An 18,976-nucleotide genomic window follows, 5' to 3' on the forward strand; every position below is an offset into this window, starting at 1 on the left:
CAGGGATGTACTGTATGGTGACTAACATAATATAATAAAAAATCATTAAAAAAAAAAAAAGAACAATAGGGCCATAGAAGAGATATTCCCCAGGGTCCCAAGCAATAACCAGAACATCAGATCAAAAGGCATCGGACGATGAAGTGGAGAACATTCTGTGAAGTTTATTTGCCTGATAGTTTAAATACACAGTCATTTTTTCATCTGTTTTTGGCTCTAGTAGGGTAGCTTTCTCTTTCTTCACATGAATTTAACCACAAGTCCCCTAAATCTTGGTGAATTTGGAAGAAGCATATTAATCCAAATCTTCAATCTTCACCAACGCAGCTGTCTTCTCACAAATCCAAGAAATTTCAGCACTGCAGCGGGAAATATAAATATTTCCTTTTTGAAAATAAGCACATCCTTTGGATCCATTGAGCTGGGCATACTCTTTAGCGCTGAATCTGAAAATTAATCCACTTAAAATTAATTACAAATTTCATATTTGAAATTTAATCTCAATTCAGTGTTCTCAGTTAACAAAGGCTATCTATCTGAACTTTGAGAGACTTCTGTTTCCATGACATATCAAAGTTCTTAAAGCTGGCAAATCTGAGTGTTTCATTTCAAGTTAGTCATAATCCTGGGTAGAATTATTTAAGAAGGATACTTAAATTCTGGCTGAGAATTTGTATGCTCTCCATTATCACAATAGAAACTCCCCAGTGCAGATTATATAAGAAGCACTAGAATTTCTTTATTTGGAACTTCATGAAGACAAACAGACAAATAAAATCATATTCTGGCTAAAAAGTTATTACATTTCATTACGTACAAATATCATTTTGTGTTTTATATATGTATACACACATATGTGGAAGGTGAACAGAGAATAAGATAGGGGCTAGAGAGAAAATGAACGATTATATAGATGTGGTTCTGATATCGGTCTCTAGTTCCTCTGCTAAGGAATTGGTGATAACTCTTCAATAATATCATTACAGGGGTGCCTGGGTGGCTTTAGTCTGTTAAGCCACCAACTCCTGATTTCAGGTCAGGTCATGATCTCAGGGTGGTGGGATCAAGCCCTGCCTCTGGCTCGGGCTCAGCTGGAAGTCTGCTTGAGGTTCTCTCTCTTCTGTCCCTCTGCCCCTTTCCATGCTTGCCATGCACTTTCTCTCTCTCAAATAAATCTTTTTTTAAAAATGTCATTACAAAATTATGCTCGTCAGATCTAAATCCCCGTGTGCCTTTTTACTCAAATGGTCTGCAATGCACTGCAGTATTCTTTTCTTGCTTCAGAGCTGGGCTTACTAAATCTTCCCCTTGGCGTATGCACTTGCCGAGAGCAGCCTTACTCAGTAGGGAGGGTGATTCCGAACTCAGTTCCACCACCCCGAGTGTGACAGCCACAGCCTCAGGGCATCAGTGTCCACAGACTCCGAACCTTGCCATGGGGAGCCACCTCCTCTGTATTTTCACTAGGAGTGAGTGAAGGTGCCCAGGATGATGACAACTCCTTTGGGAGAAGGGACCCATCTTCTTAAAGTCCAAAGTGGAAACAGCAGCACTTACAGGGTGTCCTGGTCCTGTTCTGTAAACCCTCAGCGTAGCGGCAATACCTCAGATTAGTTTGTAATCATTTCATGCCCAGTATGGCTCCATTGAGAAGTAACTGTCATTTTTGTTTGGATGTTTATTACTTTGCACGTGCTTGTCGCCATGATTATTTTGGTGAAACCAGACTCACTGATTTAATATGACCAGTAGTGGACATTAGAAAGCGGGAAATTGGTGTGAGTAGAAAAAACCATGACAGCATTGTGGGAAATGGGTGAAGATAAAGTATATCTAGGGAGAAAAGTATAGACGTGTCCTTGTTTGTTATTCACGGAATTGGGGGAGTCATAGCTGAAGCCCAGTATCCTTGATGGAAATGAGTGATGATAACTCAGCTTCAGGAAAATTTGACAACATGCATTAAGGACTAAGACAGGAGGGAGCTGAATAGGTGAATAACTTGATGAGAAGGGAGGTGGAGAAAAGCCTACCACACCCAGAAAGGAGCCAATATATTATATTAAAAATACAAATACAACTGTGTCATTTTAATATAATTGTGATGAGCCATGTTCCTCAAAATATTGGGTTTGTAGTTGCTAAGAAAATTGTACAAGACTGTGTTTCTTTCCATATTTTTAAGATAACACCTGTTTTTCATAACTTTAAATAGTTGCAAAAACTGTAATTTTCAAAGTATCATATATCCTGTATATACTTTAAATATTCTTCAAAATCTTGAAGTGGCAGATTTAGCTCATTTTAAGTCATGGAAAACATTTGCCATATAATCTAATTGGTAAATCCCCATCACAAAACTCTAATTGTTAAGCTAATCTATCAATTCACTTACTTGCTGCTAGAAAATGGCTGACAATTATTGAATTTAAATAAATGTGTTAATGTATGTTCTTCTGATAAACACCACCCTCGGGACTGTCAGTGTGGGAGAGCCAGGGGAGTTGAGAGATCGCGCTCATGGTCACAGAAGCCCTCAGTCCTGATCTTACCCTTCAGGAGGCAGTGACTTTGGGCAGGTTATTTAATTTCTCTATGACAATTGTTTCGTCCATAAAATAGGAATATAACAGCGCTTTTATCACAGAGCTAATATTTATATACCGCTTCAAACAAAATTAAGTGTAAGTATTATTTGTTTGTTAAATTAAAAAAAATAAATTTAAACTAATAGATAAGCTTCAGTTTCTTGCCATGAGTTTGTCACATACACGAAATTAAGTACTCTTGCTTTCATTATTTCTTACTGAAGCTCTCTTTTCTTTGTATGTTGTACTCTTTTTTTATATCTAGATTTATAATTCTTATGATTAGCGATGCTTTTCTTAGTATTCCATTTTTTAGTATTCTTAGCTTACTGCCCGCCCCCCTCCACCACGCCCAACAGTTAGAGACTTACAAGGATGGAGAGGGACCAGAACCATCCTCCCAGAGCCAGCTCCTTCCAGATGGGTCCCATGATAAGCCCAACCAGAAGAAAGAGAATGTGGGTAATGGCTGTGACTTCAGAAAATCCTGAGAGGGAGAACGGGAACAACGTCATGTGTGAACCACGTTCTGGAGTGCAGAAGTAAGATGTTAATTCCCATTCAAAATGCAGTGAATTCCTACTATGTAAGTCACACATTCCACTTGTTTTACTTTCTATGACAAGAATAATTTCTCTAAACAGGGAAGGAGAGTCAACCAGACCTTTTCCTCCAAGCTATCTATCTTCACCAAGGTGGAGTTCCTGTCCATGCAGTTTTTCCTACTGTTAGTCCAGGTCTTCTCCTCATCGGTTGCAAAATAATAGCAGCTGTTTTGGTACCATTGCCACATCTTAGGACAAGGATTACATCTGTGGTCTGAAAAAGAAATTACACCCATTAGTACAAATTAAATAATGCTGGAGTGACTGGGGAAGGTTTTAGAAACTAAATAATTGAACTTGACGAGCGGGTCTGAGACCCAGCGTTCTGGAACCCTACCGCTTTAAGAGCCTGTGAAAACGAAGTCACTCCCAATTATGGGCTGGAGCAACAGTGATTGAAATTCTCACTTCAGGGCCCAGTCTCCTGGCCTCAGAATTACAAGCTATACTGTTAGCTTCTTAAAACATCAGGATCACCCAAAAATAGTTCACAAAAGGAGAAGCTGAAGTATCCGGGTTGGTATCGTTTCAAGAAGCTTCCCAAATTCACCTCTGTGTTTTCAAAAATATTAAAAAGATTGATATCTTTCCTTGCCTTCTATAAATTTAGTGTGATATCATTAGAAGTCATTGGAGAACACAACTTTCTCACGCAATGAGGTGGTGCACGTGATCAATGCAAATTGGGGCAAAGGATTGGACCTGACTGGCCAGTAGGCCCCAGTTACCTGAAGTGTGAATGATTAGCTCCTGGCAGAGTTTGATGGCCATTTGTCCCTGCCTCTTCAATAGACCGGCGATCTGTGATTTGAGAAACTCCTCCTCGGTGGGAAAGTTTCTGTAGATGCTCAGCTGCTCAGATAAATTATCCTGCTGGTGGTGGATGATTTTTTGAAGTTGACTTAATTTCTCTGAATCTGAGTTAATTTCATTAGATGTCTGCAAAACTCCAAGACATAACAGGAGACAAGTTCATATATCCTCCCATTCTCATCCTAGCCATAGATAATTCTTAACACAGAAATATTTCTCAAGTTGTTTAATATTTATCGGTAGCTCCCAATAATTGAGGTATCATGGAAGAAACACACCAGATGCCTTTTTATTACAAATTGCTTGGAGATCATCCTCATAATTTTATGGAGATTTTAAATATGATTATTCTTGTATTAAAATAATGAATTAATAATTATATATCTTTGACATTTAATCTAAGGCAGTGCTGGGCGTTTTGCCATTCATTTACTGGAAATACTTTTTTCATGGAATGAAAGTTGGTTCATGGAATTGTTGTTTTAATAGGAACATAATCCTTTAAGGCATCTCTCATCTTCATTTTTAAAATATACATCATTGTAGAAGATCAACTGCTAATCTTCATAATGATTGGCTATTGAACATCTGTTACTGTTGCTAGAACATCATATTTCTTTCTAAAAGAACAAGCTACAGGATGCCTGGGTGGCTCAGTCAGTTAAGCGTCTGCCTTCAGCTCAGGTCATGATCCCAGGGTCCTGAGATCGAGTCCCCGCATCAGGCTCCCTGCTCAGCGGGAAGTCTGCTTCTCCCTCTCTCCCTCCCCCCACTTGTGCTCTTTCTCTGACAAATAAATAAATAAATAAAATCTTTAAAATAAAATAAAACAGCAAGCTACATCATTAGGCCCTATTTATATGTCCAAATCGGTAGGTCTAAATTCTAATTATCGAAGAAATCTTACATATGTAAAAATAAATGAAAGTAGCATGGAAGATGCTAGTATCATTCAGAAAATAAACTTTGATGACTGGTAGTCTCCCGAAAGGGAATACTACACCAACTCACTACTCTGCCCATCATATCCTTAACAATATCCTACAGAGTACAGATTCTCAGGATATTCTGCCACTTATTATAAGCTCAGGACTCCCTATCCTGATGGCTCAATGATGGGTCAGAACCAAGGGAATAGTCTTTTTTTGGCTATTGTGTTTGGGAGTGGAGCTTCCATTGTTACGTGGAGGTTCAACTTTCTGTTTAGAGAGTAAGGTATCTCAAGCAACTATTCCTCCGTATTTGTATCTCCTTTTCCTTTATAGCAGGCAAACTATTTCTAGACTAGAACAGTCTTGAGTGAGTAGGTTAAGCCAGTCTCGTACTAAGTCTTCAGGGTGAATGAAACAGCATGTTCTTCCTTCCCTTGGCTCCCTATTTCTTACCATTGGGATAATAAGTGGATATGTTTCTATGCAGAAAAGAACCTCCTTCTTCCAACCAATGAAGAGAAATATAAAAGTTATCTTCATAATCCAGTCTAGTTTATCAAGAGAAAACAATGGATTTAGGGCAAGATCCTCATCATAATTCTGTCCCCTGCTTATCTTAGAGACTTGGAGAATGAAGGATCTATGATCACTTAATATAATCAAACTGGAATTTACATAGTTTACACATGTGTTTCCTAATTACTTTTCTTGGGTTTGATGAAAATATACTTACACATAATCCCCAAGGTCACCAGCCCAATCAACAGCATCAGACAAAGAGTTAACAGACTCAGGGCAGCCTGACGCCAGGCGGGGGAAGATGCTGGATACCCTGAAGAAAGCCAACAGAGGAATTGTGGCTACGAATGAGTTGTTTATTTCTCCCTTACCTCTTCAATGTTCCATCTGGAAAATACCTAAAATGATGGGTGGTAGGGGCTCACCATCAGTTCTCCTCCACTTCTCTTCCCCACCATTCTCCTTTCCCTTAAGAGTGTCTCCTAATTTTCAGGTTTTTGTTTTACATCATCACACACCCTTCTTCTTTAAGTTTACTAAATACATGTATGAGATGTGGAAACTGATTTTCTGGATGATCCTGATAGTAGGAGAGACCTCAAGTTTCTGAGATTACAAACCGCCACAAGGCAAGTGTTATTGTGGATTTTATTTTTATCTATTATCCAGTCTATTTATCATCTCATAGATAACAAATGAGTATGGAATGAAAGACAAAATGAATGTGCAGTCTAACCTACAATATTTCTTAACTCAGAATCTCACGGCATCTAGCCCCGTATTTCAGACAGATGGATTGCAAATTTCCAGGTGTGCTAGCACATACATCACACCCACAACTCCTTTTCTCTCAAGGATTACGGCTATAATTGAAACAAACAAACAAAAATGCATAACAGCTGTTACTAGTCTCAAAACAAGCCTATTCCAATTCTCTTGGTATATCACCCCAAACCACCACACATGTGCATAGGTACGCACACACTTAAAGTAAAAATAAATCTAAGAGAAGAAGAAAGTACTTCCCATATTTTAGATGATTTGGGGAAACAGCCTGAACTGTCAACAGATTCTTGAAAATAAGGGATATAGTCTGATATACTAAACTGGATTCCTGACCACAGAGATTAATATTTCTTCCAACAGGGAATAAGGGAATGAGCTAAAGACTAGCCCTGAGTTTGGGCTTTTACCAGTTGTAGGAACTTGGTTAAATCATTTAATTTTTTTTTCAGACTCAGTTTTGCTAATGTTATTCCATTTACTTCACAATTATGTTTTGATAGAAATATGATATAATGCACATAAAATACTAGATGGATATTGTTATTATTGATTCAACACTACTAATTATACTAGAAATTTCTACTCCCTAAAAAAAAATGTTAACCTACTTACAAAACAGAAACTATCTCTTGTCTATTTCTGACTCTCCTGTTCTCCTATTTCTCTCTTCAGTTATTTATACCTTTGAAAAGAAAAATTTCCTCTGCTTTCTCTATTTTAGTGACCTCCAATCTGGTCACTAAAAGAATATTTGCCTGGCATCTCTCACAAAGTATAAATACCAAGGATTTCATTTGTAAAAAGAATTCTAGTAGCCCCCAAACTCAATTTCCGTCACGTCCAATGTTTCACTATAACACAGAGCTTCGAGATGCCTCGTGATACCACACAATTTAAAGAGGTCTTGGAAGCCACATGTTTTCTGGCCAAAATTGGGGACACTCATTCTACGAGTGTATTCCACAGCTCTTCTCCATTTTAAAGATTCCACACCACACCTCTCTTTAGCATCGAACCAAAGCATTTATCACCTGCGCATTCCCCAAGGTCACGTCGTGCTGTCTGAACTCCTACCTCTTTTCCTTAGGTCATTTCTTTCGCGGTTATTTCTCTCTCCAACAGAATCCTGAAACATGAGTGTCGCGTAAGTCGCTTCTTCAGACATTGTAGAAGAAAACACTACTATAAATTATGTAATTAATGTTTCAATATCTTCAGGCCCAGGAACAGGATGTTCTTCTCAAGGCTGGGAATTTTTATAAACACACTCAACTGACCCAAGACACACCCCACTGCCCCTCTGTAAAGACAGTATGACAATCAGGGTTTTTTTTTTGCAGAGAAAGTGAGAGAAGTCAAATATTCTCTTTAGAAATCAGAATATCATAGATCTCAATGTGTCTGCTCTTCCGTGTGAAGCAAAAGGGGTCCTTGGAAGCAGAGAGGGAACGGTGGTTTCATGGGGAGTCCCCATGATCTTCAGGGTAGAGGCTGTTCTGAATTATTCAATAAAGGGTCCGGTTGTCATTTTTACGTGTGTCAAAGGCCAGCTAATCCTGTATGAAGACATTGGATCTGGTTTATAGTCACTCATATCAGAGAGATACGCATACAACAGAAAGAAACTGTGTAAAGACCACCCACACCTGGCCGCTGTTTTAAGAAATACAAGCGTGTGTGTGTGAGACAGACAGAGACAGAGAGAGGCAGGGAGGGAGGGAGAGACAGTGTTGGTAATGGGGCATAGAGAAGAAATTGATACCTGTTAAAACTGGTCATGAATGGGAGCTCCCTCTGGCAGGGTTAAATCCCTAAAAGAATAATTGCCCTGCAAATAACAACTAGCACGTGGTATGGTGCATTTGCTTTTTTTTTTTTTTTTTTAATTTGTTTGTTGAGTTGGTGTTTAACCTGAGGGCAGCCAACAGTCATTGTTATGCAGCTAAAATTCCTATAGAAAACATGCAATCTTTCAGGTTCTAAAAATCGGAAGATGGAGCTTGGGGCAACCGCAAGAACAAACAGTGCTGGATATTCACATGGACCACTGGATGTGGGGAATCCCTAGAGCATCCTTAAGCCTTGAAGCCTCTTTGAGCTACAGGTTATATACATTTCATTTTTAAAATAATCTTATGGGGTGGGGGCGCGTGGGTGGCTCAGAGTTAAGCATCGGCCTTTGCTCAGGTCATGATCCTGGAGTCCTGCTTGGTGGTGGGGGGGGTGGTCCCTGCTCAGCAGGGAGTCTGCTTCTCCCTCTGACCCTCATCCTGCTTGTGCACTCTCTTTCTCAAACAAATAAATAAATAAAAATCTTTTTTAAAAAAAGTCTTATAGGGGCACCTGGGTGGCTCAGTCCATTAAGCATCGGACACTCGGTTTCAGCTCAGGTCATGATCTCAATGTCCTGGGATTGAGCCCCTTGGTGAGCTCCCTGCCTAGCGGGGAGTCTTCTTGTCCTTCTCCCTCTGCTCCTCCCCATGCTCTCACGCGTGCTCTCTCTCTCTAAAATGAATAAATCTTACAAAAATTTTCAAAATATAAAATATTTTTATTTTATAAAATATTATAAAATAATCAATCTCTATTTTCCCTTTCTTGGACCAAAAAAATGCCCTGAAAAGGTGTTTCCAATGAAACTGAAGCAAACTTGCTGCAGAAGGATTTAACTGTGATACTTTGTTTCAACAACATCAGCGTCACATGAGCAGTAAAAAGCAGACAGTTTACATAGAAAGCATTCTGGCTATTATTTGGAAGAACACAAGGGAAAAACAGCACATCACACATGTGGTTGGTCATTTAGTCAGTTGGTGTCAGACTCTCCAAGGACTCATTTACTTCTAATCCCAGCATCACTTCTTGTAAAATTTACTAATTTCTATAAGAAAATTCATTGCTGTTGAGAACCCGTGAAAGGCAGAGTAACAGTCCCCCAACGGTGTGCATGGTCTAATCCCCAGGACCTCTCCATCTGGTAGTTTACATGGCAAAAGGGATTGCAGATGAGAAGAAGGTGGTGGACCTTGAGATGAAGAAATTATCCTGCATTATCTGGCGGACCCAATTTAATCATGAGTCCTTAAATGTGGAGAAACTTTCCTAGATTTGGTCAGAGAGACAGAACATTGCTGGCTGAAGGTGAAAGAAGAGGGCCTGGAACCAAGCAATGTGTGCTGGAAGCCGCAAAGGCAAGGATGGGCGCTCCCACAGAGCACTCAGAAAGGAACACCCCCCCTCCCTGCCCACAGCCTTGGTTTACCCCTGTGATTTACTTCTAACCCACAGAACTCTGGGACCATAAATGTGTGTGGTTTAAGCTGCTGTATTTGTGGGATTTGCTAAAGCAGCAATAGAAAACTAACACAGAACTCAAAAAAATATTCGGGGACCATATGTGAGCAAGAGAACTAAGGAATCTTTTCTAAAGTTTCCTTTAGGGTAAGAAGGAGATTGCATAACTACCCTGGGGGAAGATTTGGTGTAGGTTTTTGTTTTCAGACAGCAAAATGACTGATCTGAAACCACCCAAACTCCACCTCTGGGTAAAGATTATTTTAGTCAAAGTTCCCCAGAATAAATTGCACCTGTCTCAGAGGTGTGAATGAATATCCAATAGGTTGCAGAAAGACAATGTAAAAATAATAGTTCTTCAATAATATTTATGTACGATTGCTAAACACATAAATGTACATGTATTTCTCATTCCTTTTTTTTTTTTTTTCAAACTGAGGCATGCTCAATCAAAAAAAAAGAAAAATGTTTGGAGGCTCTGAGTCATAATCAGTTAAACTCCCTGCCAAAGATGTGGAAGTAATTAATAAATCTATGTTCATGTTTACTATTCTACGTAACTTAGGTAAAGGCAGAGACCATCAATATGAGGAAAAGTTAAATTGAATACGTGATTACGAAAATGAGAACTCAGGATGTTTTTCTGTCTCGTCGCTCACTTTCACCAAATTTTGCAAGGACTGAGTTTTCATTTTCATTGCCCTGATTCTTTCACACCTTCAAGTTCCCTAAAAAAGCCTTTAACCTCTTACAATCTTGTACAAAAGCATACTTGGGCAAAACCGTGATGAGGAATCTCACCTGGTTGCTAACAATTGCTATAAGAAAAAGGACTGGTCATACTTTCTACACACTTTCTGTTGTTATGATTCTTTTTTTTTTTAAAGATTTTATTTTTATTTATGTGACAGAGAGACAGCCAGAGAGAGAGGGAACACAAGCAGGGGGAGTGGGAGAGGAGAGGAAGAAGCAGGCTCCCAGCGGAGAAGCCCGATGTGGGACTCGATTCCGGAACACCGGGATCACGCCCTGAGCCGAAGGCAGACACTTAACGACTGCGCTACCCAGGCGCCCCTGTTGTTATGATTCTGAAAGTGTTTTTATCTATTACTAGCTTATAATTTTATCAATTTAGAAATCGCTGCTTATACTGTCTCCCTTAAAAATTCCCAGCATCTCCATAGCTCATTTTACCAGATTACACTACGAAATATCACACCATGTTGTAGTCGTCTACCAAATTCTAGGACATTTCTCCTAAGTCACTGTTAATCTCCACATTAACGCATCCAATGGCTCTTTCTCCAGATTCATTTTACTCAGCCTATAAGCAGCATGTAATATAATTGATTATTTCCTTTAACTTAAAATTCTTCTCCAAAATACTCTATTCTACAGGACACCGTTATCTTGTTTTTCTGTCTACTTCACTACCTAATCCTCCCTCAGATTTGCTGGTTCCTCTCTATCTGACTTCAAAATGCTGTTGTGGCCCTGAGTTGAGTTCCTGGACCTCGCCCTGTTCGTGCCCATCCCTGGATGAGCTCTTCCAGATCTATGGCTTGGAGGGATGGCCCTGCACAGGTGATCTCCAAACGTCTATCTTCATGCCCAGGATTTGATCACCAGATCCAGATATCTGACCGGAGACTTGGCATATTTATTTACATGTGCTATAGGATTTTTTAATGTAACACATCAAAATAAATAAATAAATAAACAAACAACTCTTTCCCTGTGGTTTCACTCTATGCTTCTTCATTCCAGTAAATGAAAACTTACACAGTTCCTAAACCCAAAACTCAAATCAGCTTTGACTTTTCATACTGGTCTCGCATGAATTAAATCCACCAGAAAATACGGTTCATTGTGGAAAATAAGGGAATGCAGGTATTAAATATGGAGGTTTCATTGGTCTGGGATACATTAAAAGAAATACTGGGTTTACACAATAAGAAGTTATCCTCTCTCTCCACTCTTCCATGATTGTTCCATTCCCACATAGTATATGCCTATTTCAGAGAACACTTTTAAAGAGGGGTCTCTATTGGATAGTACCTAGCAATTGGGCAGAATGGAAATTAATTCAAAACTATTTACAGAAAGGAACGGACAAGATGAAGATTAGATCCAGAGAGATCGAAGACCTAAAGATAAAAGCAGGGAAAAAAATGAACACAAGGTGGAGCTAGAGGATAAATACAGGATAAAATTTATTTTGGGTATTTCTTGTTTTTTGGGGTTTTTTTCAGAATTTATTTTGAAATGTATATTCATCCAATCAGGATAATCAAATACCCTGATTAAAATAAAGGGCTATGCAGTTAGATTGATTACCTTAAAGCTCAGATCAACATTTACTTGTCCAGAGAAATGAACACAACCAGGGCCTGCCCAGAGCTTCGCCAGTAAAGCTCTATTATTCAATTTTTTTCATAGTCCTTATCATGATCTGAAATTATTTTGCTTTTTTCTTTCTTTGCTTCTTTGCTCTCTATGTTCACCGCCCTCCACTAAAACATAAGCTCAACAAGAGCACAACTTGATATGTTTGGTTCACCATGTTATCCCAGAAAATGTGCTTGAGACACATACAGTGATCAAAAAATGTTTGCTCAGGGGCGCCTGGGTAGCGCAGTCATTAAAGCGTCTGCCTTCAGCTCAGGGCGTGATCCTGGCGTTATGGGATCGAGTCCCGCATCGGGCTCCTCCACTGTGGGCCTGCTTCTTTCTCTCCCACTCCCCCTGCTTGTGTTCCCTCTCTCGCTGGCTGTCTCTCTGTCACATAAATAAATAAAATCTTTAAAAAAAAATGTTTGCTCAAATAATGGATTAATTAATGGTCCCTACAATGTACGTCTCATAGTGATTTTAACAGGATATTTTATATCCCAATATATTGTGACATGAATCCTCAGTTCAAACGTGCTTGCTCACTTTGTTTTCCTTGATCACCCCATACTCATTCCTACGTCCATAGCTTTGTTTAAATGTATGCCCTGCCTGATAAAAAAGTATTCCTTTCCTCTCTGTTCTGTAATCTTTGCCTTTCCTTCAAATCTTAACTCAAGGCTTATACATTCTGTTTGATTATATTTACCTTTACAGATATTTTGTAAGCATGTGCATGATAAAGTTCTCAGTGTGGCAGATGCTGCCTGACACATTTTCCCCTTAATTTTCTCTACTCTGTAACAAAATGCTCTGCCACAGCTGTTGTCTGATAGTCATTCAGTGTTTAGCTCATTACCATTTAATAAAACATGCCACTTTTCAGTCCACATGTTTAAACTTTCTGGAAATGAAAGAGAAAATATTAATTATGCTTTTTTTCATGACAGGAAATTCTAGCTTTTTTCAAAGATAAACGGTATTTGGTATGTGTGTAGAAGGCTAGTAAGTCAGAGGTGAACCAACAATATTAACGCAGGGGACTGAGAGGGAACAGAGTAACACCGATAAATGCCCCTAAGTGTTAGCATAAAGGTAATATGTCTTAAAAAGTCTGAGACTCTTAACTGTAGGAAACAAAAGGAGGGTTTTGGTCGGGAAGTGGGTGGAGGGATGGGGTAACTGGGGGATGGGCATTAAGGAGGGCACTTGACGTAATGAGCACCGAGTGTTATATGCAACTGATGAATCACTGAATCCTAGCTCTGAAACAAACAAACAAAAACGTTTGTAAAAAAAAATATCACCAGCTACAAAATTTTCCCTTCATTTATATATATATTTTTCAGTTTAGAGACATTATTACAGCTTTCATAGTAGTCAACATCATTTTCCTTTGGTCTTTCTCTTTTACACATCCACTAGCCCTCAGTATATATTGAACAGTCTTATCCACAATGTTATGAATTCCACTGGTTTCTTATTGAATCCATACCTTGTCATTGTGAGTCTAGTGTCTTTTACTCATAATTCAGCTATAAACATAGATAATGGGGTCCGGACAATCCTCAAATTTGAGACTTTATAATGTAGTGGAAAGAACTTGGAAACTAGGTAGATGGTACTGCTTTTTACAAGTAGTATGATCATAGAAACATCTCCACATTCCTTAACCTTCCCTTTCTACATGTGTAATACAAGGAAGATGATGCCCTTTGTATATATATATTCATTCATTCATGAAATATCTACTGGATGGTAATTGTATGTTGGTCACTATTTTAGACCATGGAATATATTCTTTGTGGCTACATGACAAAAATACCCGTGTGTAGTGTGTGATCGGTAAGTGTAATGGGAAAAGAGTGAAACAAGAAAGAGGGACAGGAGGGGCGCATGGGTGGCTCAGTTGGTTAAGCCTCGGACTCTTGATTTTGACTCAGGTCATGATCTCAGGGTCCTGAGATCAAGCCCCAGGTAGGGCTCTGTGCTCAGTGCAGAGTCTTCTGGGATTCTCTCTCCTTCTCCCTCCCCCTCTGCCCCTCTCCCTGCTCCTATGCAAGGGCTCTCTATTTCTCATAAATAAATAAATAGGGACAGGAATGTGGGCTGGCATATGGTGGGATTTGGGAAGTTGTTCTAAACAAGAACAAATAAAGATTGGAGAGCTAAAATCTAAGACTGCTCCATAAAGCCTAGTACCATGACTTTTTGCATGAATACTCACTGCTAATTTCAGCGTCTGAAATAGTTAAATTAATATGTATTTGCTTTAAAATTAAAGAGACAGCTTATGTAAAAGTGTCTCTTAATCTCTAAAATATTAAACAAAGATTTTTATTCCAAATTCAAACTCGTCAGAATATTTGCAATAAAGTACTTTTTCTGTTATACTTTACTAAGCCAAGAAAAGAGGGACAATAAAATATACAAGCATACCGATGACAGACCTTGTAGGGTGATTAAGAGATACCTGACAAAGGGGCACCTGGCTGGGTCAGCTGGTAGAGCATGTAACTCTTGATCTTGAGATTGTGAGTTTGAGCCCCACGTTGTGGGTAGAACTTTCTTTAAAAAAAAAAAAAAAGTGATATCTAGCAAAGCCTCTGGATTTTGGAAAAGGAAAAAGGAAAGTTTGTAATCTCTATCTCTTTTTCCTGCAGTTCTCTGCTTAATTTTTGCTGAGTAACTCAGCTTGTATTTATAGCGTATGTAGAGGAAGAAAACAGAATGAAGACTAACGTTATCAGGGGCTCCTTTGACCCTGAGAGACCCTGTACTCACCCAGCATATTTCCTAACACCTCCAAGCCATGCCGGGGGGGGGGGGTTACAAATAAAAGCAAATATATTTTTATGGAACATAGATCTGCACAGCCTGAAGCTAGCTCTATCAAAGATCAAAACCTAGTGATGCATTGCAATCACTGGAAAAAAACAAAAGTCCAGAAGCTGAGCTCTAGGTAGGAAAGGAACATCATCTGAGGCTTAGGTTTCAGCTTTACCTACATCTGGTGTCTAACATTCAGTTTTAAGCTTTCACGAATCAAGTAAGTCCAGCATATTCTTGGCGATTTGCAAGAAGAATAAATGCGGGGGGCGCCTGGGTGGCACAGTGGTTAAGCGGTTAAGTGTCTGCCTTCGGCTCAGGGCGTGATCCCGGCGTTATGGGATCAAGCCCCACATCAGGCTCCTCCACTATGAGCCTGCTTCTTCCTCTCCCACTCCTCCTGCTTGTGTTCCCTCTCTCGCTGGCTGTCTCTCTCTCTGTCAAATAAATAAATAAAATCTTTAAAAAAAAAAAAAGAAGAAATGTGATATTTTTATAACTCAACCAATTGTCCCAAACCTAGAAAATGTGGAAACCACAACAAAGCAAGCTAACTATGTTTCATACCTCCTGAAAGTTTCTGCTGACTGAACACGAAAATGTTTACAATAATTATGAAGGCTTCCGAATATCCATGGAACTTGCACTTACATATTTGATTTAATATAATTACAATATATTTATAATATTTATATTATATTATATATAAATATATATTTATAATACATAATATATAAACTTTTATAGTATATATAATTATATTATATAAACATTTATATTATATGTAATTATAATATGTTTATATATTATATATTTATATATTATATTTATATGAATATATAACATAATTACATAATGTCTTATATCTTATATTATAATATATATTTTATAATATAATTAATAAATTTTCAGAAGTTACATATTTGGTTACTAAGAGAAAAAGTTTGATTAAAAAAGTGTCACTTGAACTAAACCCTCCACATTCTTATCTGTCACTAAGTCACAATTGTTTTTTCAGGATTTCTGTATATTTTAAGGGGAAAAAAGCTGATGTAAGACAGTGACGGAAAGAACATGGAACAGAGGACTAAAGGTGGAAGAAAAGCCTCAGGACTTGGTGTATGAATGAAGGTGGCCAGAAAGGGAGGGTTGCGGTAATTCGCAGGCTGTGCTGGGAGATGGGGGTCAGCATGCTCTGCTAGGAAGAGCGAACAGTCCACTTTGATTGAATCAGAAATTACGCAGACGGAAGCAGAGGTAGATTAATGGTAGAAAAACGATCTGAATTTACCCTGCTTATGACTGGGAACCTCAGACTATTTTACCTGAGATACAAAGCCCAGTGACAAAAATGGGTGTGGGGTTTAAGAAATTTGATTATTCGATTTTTAGTACTTTTATTAGATTTGACATTTATTAAAAGTGGGGTTTTTGAGCAATGATTGGTTTTTGGTGAAAATATTTAAATCACGCTAAGTTTGGGTTCTTTAAATCAGGCAAGGCCTTCCTCCAGGCAAGGTTTGTTTGTTTATTCTTTACTTCATTTTAAAAATTATTTGAGGTGTGTAGGGCAAGAAATTTTAAGATGAAAGATTATTTTAAGTGAATCGACAAAGAATTCAGAGTGAAGGAGATAACGGAAAGGAAGAACAAATATGTACAAGATGTACCAAAGGGAAAATTAATAAACAAAATACCTGCCATGAGATCTTATGTAATTACTATATTGAGAAGTAAAGTCTAACACACTACTAACTAAAGAAAAAAATAAAAATAAGATTATTTATAAGATGAATGCCTAGAAGTTACTTAGAAGAAGGGAAGCTTTTCTGGCAGTGAAGGTTTAACACTAAATAAAAAACATATATCTGCTATAAAACTATATAAAAGCTACCCTAACGACGGAACAGATAGCACCTTCCCTAATATCCTACATCAGTACAGCGGCTAGCCTTCTCTAGCTATTCTTCTAACTCCTTTCAACGTGAGCCACAATAACAATTCGAAAACACGTTTTATAATTTAACAGTGGAATACAAATTACACTCTGATGTGAAGGGTGCTAGGACCCTGTTCCTTCCAGAAACAGTCTTCATTCAAGCACCACTATACTTGAAATTACACAATTTCACTTAATTAAGATTTTTCCCTTCCTGGTAGTTCACTTTGAAATGAAAACGTTATTGAGAGACAGTAATCACTAACTCTGTATTATTTCCCTTTATTTGATTGTTTTTTCTTTAATGCCTAACCCTAAGCAATATGAAGCCTGCCTCCTGCAGAGTCCTCAAAGTTTTGAAAAGTGTGATTTGTGAAAGATGCCAGAATTTGGACGAATTCTAGGTCATAAGTAGGAATGGCGCCTTCTAACACAAGACGCTGAAGGATCTAGTCTAGCCCATATTAGATCAAATTATATTAGACTCGCTTCTCACAATGGAATAGACTATCTATCTGCTAGTGTTTTATCCACGAATTTTCATCAGAAAGCATTTCATTTAAACAAAACGATTTAGACTCCACTACGGTTAAGATGACGCATGAACTTTTGGGTGCCTGGGTGGCTCAGTCGTTAAGCGTCTGCCTTCGGCTCAGGTCATGATCCCAGTGTTCTGGGATCGAGCCCCACATAGGGCTCCCTGATCAGCGGGAAGCCTGCTTCTCTCTCTCCCCCTGCTTGTGTTCCCTCTCTCTCTGCCTCTCTTTCTGTCAAATAAATAAATAAAATCTTTAAAAAAAAAAAAAAGATGGAGCATGAACTTTTGTTCTTTGAAAGGATATAATAATGAGACTTTTCCTTCATTCAGTGTTGAAGATAAGAAAACAGGAAACAAATGCCATATCTACTCCTTTACTGCAAGTTATTATTTTTATATTTTTATGTCCAAGGTCCATGTATCTCTGAACAGCTATGAAAGGGCTTCCTGGAAGAAAAAAAATCCAAAATCAAAAACAAACAAAACAAAAAACATGTGCCCCCATTCATATGGCTCCTCCTTACCAGAGAGAGGGGGGTCACGGACGGGCAGACATTGAAATCTATAAGAGTGGACGCTACAATTTTGCGAAGTCATTGAACCCTGAGCTCACTTGCAGTCCAAGGGGAGCCATGCTGGACGAAGATGGATATATCACCTTAAATGTTAAAAATCGAAAGCCAGCTCTCACCTCAGGTAAGGATACCCAGAGCCAGGGGTTTGGAAGTTAATTATTGAAACAGGTCAACCCTACTTTCCTTTCTCTACTAGTGATAGCACGTGTAGTTTTGTTTTATTTTCCTGATGACCTTCCTGCTCTACAGAATTTGAGCAATATCTACTTAGGCTCAGACAGACTTATTTAGAATATAAGCAACAAAAGATAAAAGCAGGGAACATTACATTAAGCCTTCTACAGTTCAATGCTGGACAGAATAGAAACCAAGAGAATAAGAAGAAAGAATGTTTTACCACCTCATTTTCTAAGCTGTCAGCAAATGGGTATGATTCTTCAGTTGTTGCTTATCAAAGCAATTATTTATGGGGGTGGGCACGAAACAAGACACATAGAACCTTAGCAGTTATATTTTGACTCAGAGAAAAGTCCATTGGAAAAGGACGGATGTGTGGAACGGGAATGGGTTGTACTTGCTATTGATGATAACCAAAGGAACACCAGCGAGATCTGACAATGAAGCTGTTGTATCGCTCAGAAAGCCTTGAGAGGGCAGGGGGAGGGGTGATGCTGCCCCACAGCTATGCCATACTGCCTGCCCCCTAACATCTGTATTCTATGTCTGCAGTTGACCCTGCTTCCTCGCCTCTGTGGCGTGTGACGGCTTTGATTCTGCTGATCTTGTGCACGGGCTTAGTTGTTGGGCTGGTGGCTCTGGGGGTCATGTGTAAGTATTGACTCACTGCAAAAGATTTGTCCTGAGAGAGCAATACCTAAAGGTCCTGGTGTATGTCCTAGGCTTGACTGTCACTGTGTGTTTCTTTATTGCTACGTCCATCATTTTACATATGGCTGCCAAGACATTCTCAATACAGGAGAACTCTGACTTTTCTCTTCTGTTTCAAATCACTTTAACTAAATTATTTTCAAGAATTTTAAACCGGTCTTTAAGATCCCTCTTAGTCTAAAGCCACACTATCTTTTCAATTTTTTTCTGCGTAGCCTGCATATCTTCAGTTTCAGCCAACATGGACTTTTCTCAGTTTCACAAATAAATTCTCTTTCC

At 38.7% G+C, this 18,976-nt stretch overlaps 2 protein-coding genes across 4 annotated transcripts in view; one reads left to right on the forward strand and one right to left on the reverse strand.

Moving 5' to 3' along the window:
- Positions 1-200: 200 nt before the first annotated feature.
- Positions 201-7,408, reverse strand: CLEC12B (C-type lectin domain family 12 member B). 2 transcript variants are annotated; one of them, XM_040641907.1, is made up of 6 exons: positions 7,318-7,408; positions 5,672-5,770; positions 3,922-4,140; positions 3,253-3,407; positions 2,960-3,075; positions 201-359 (listed from the first exon to the last, which is right to left on the reverse strand). In XM_040641907.1, exons 1-6 carry the CDS (start codon positions 7,406-7,408, stop codon positions 296-298), a joined length of 744 nt encoding a protein of 247 aa, XP_040497841.1. In that variant the 3' UTR covers positions 201-295. The 2 variants fall into 2 exon arrangements, with proteins under 2 accessions (XP_040497841.1, XP_008695690.2); XM_008697468.2 differs by having other exon boundaries at positions 201-446.
- Positions 7,409-17,654: 10,246 nt separating this feature from the next.
- The window catches only part of CLEC1B (C-type lectin domain family 1 member B), an 8,724-nt gene continuing 7,402 nt past the window's right edge, over positions 17,655-18,976 (forward strand). Inside the window, exons 1-2 of one of the 2 annotated variants that reach the window (XM_008697469.2) lie at positions 17,662-17,930; positions 18,539-18,637. In XM_008697469.2, the coding sequence (XP_008695691.1) occupies positions 17,669-17,930; positions 18,539-18,637 (361 nt within the window). In that variant the 5' untranslated portion in view covers positions 17,662-17,668. Of the gene's footprint in view, positions 17,931-18,538; positions 18,638-18,976 lie in introns of both variants that reach the window. The other variant, XM_008697470.2, reaches the window with a different exon arrangement.

This window comes from Ursus maritimus, unplaced genomic scaffold (genome assembly GCF_017311325.1).
Source record: "Ursus maritimus isolate PB19 unplaced genomic scaffold, ASM1731132v1 scaffold_26, whole genome shotgun sequence".
Lineage (NCBI taxonomy): Eukaryota > Metazoa > Chordata > Mammalia > Carnivora > Ursidae > Ursus > Ursus maritimus.

Bases quoted from the DNA above. Each gene is read 5' to 3' on its own strand.
- CLEC12B (XM_008697468.2), bottom strand. From the start codon at position 7,408: ATGTCTGAAGAAGCGACTTACGCGACACTCATGTTTCAGGATTCTGTT. The intron at 5,771-7,317 runs GTAGGAGTTCAG...GGCTTTCTTCAG, and splicing joins AAATGACCTAAGGAAAAGAG to GGTATCCAGCATCTTCCCCC. The intron at 3,076-3,252 runs GTCTGGTTGACT...TCTCCCTCTCAG, and splicing joins TAGATAGCTTGGAGGAAAAG to GATTTTCTGAAGTCACAGCC.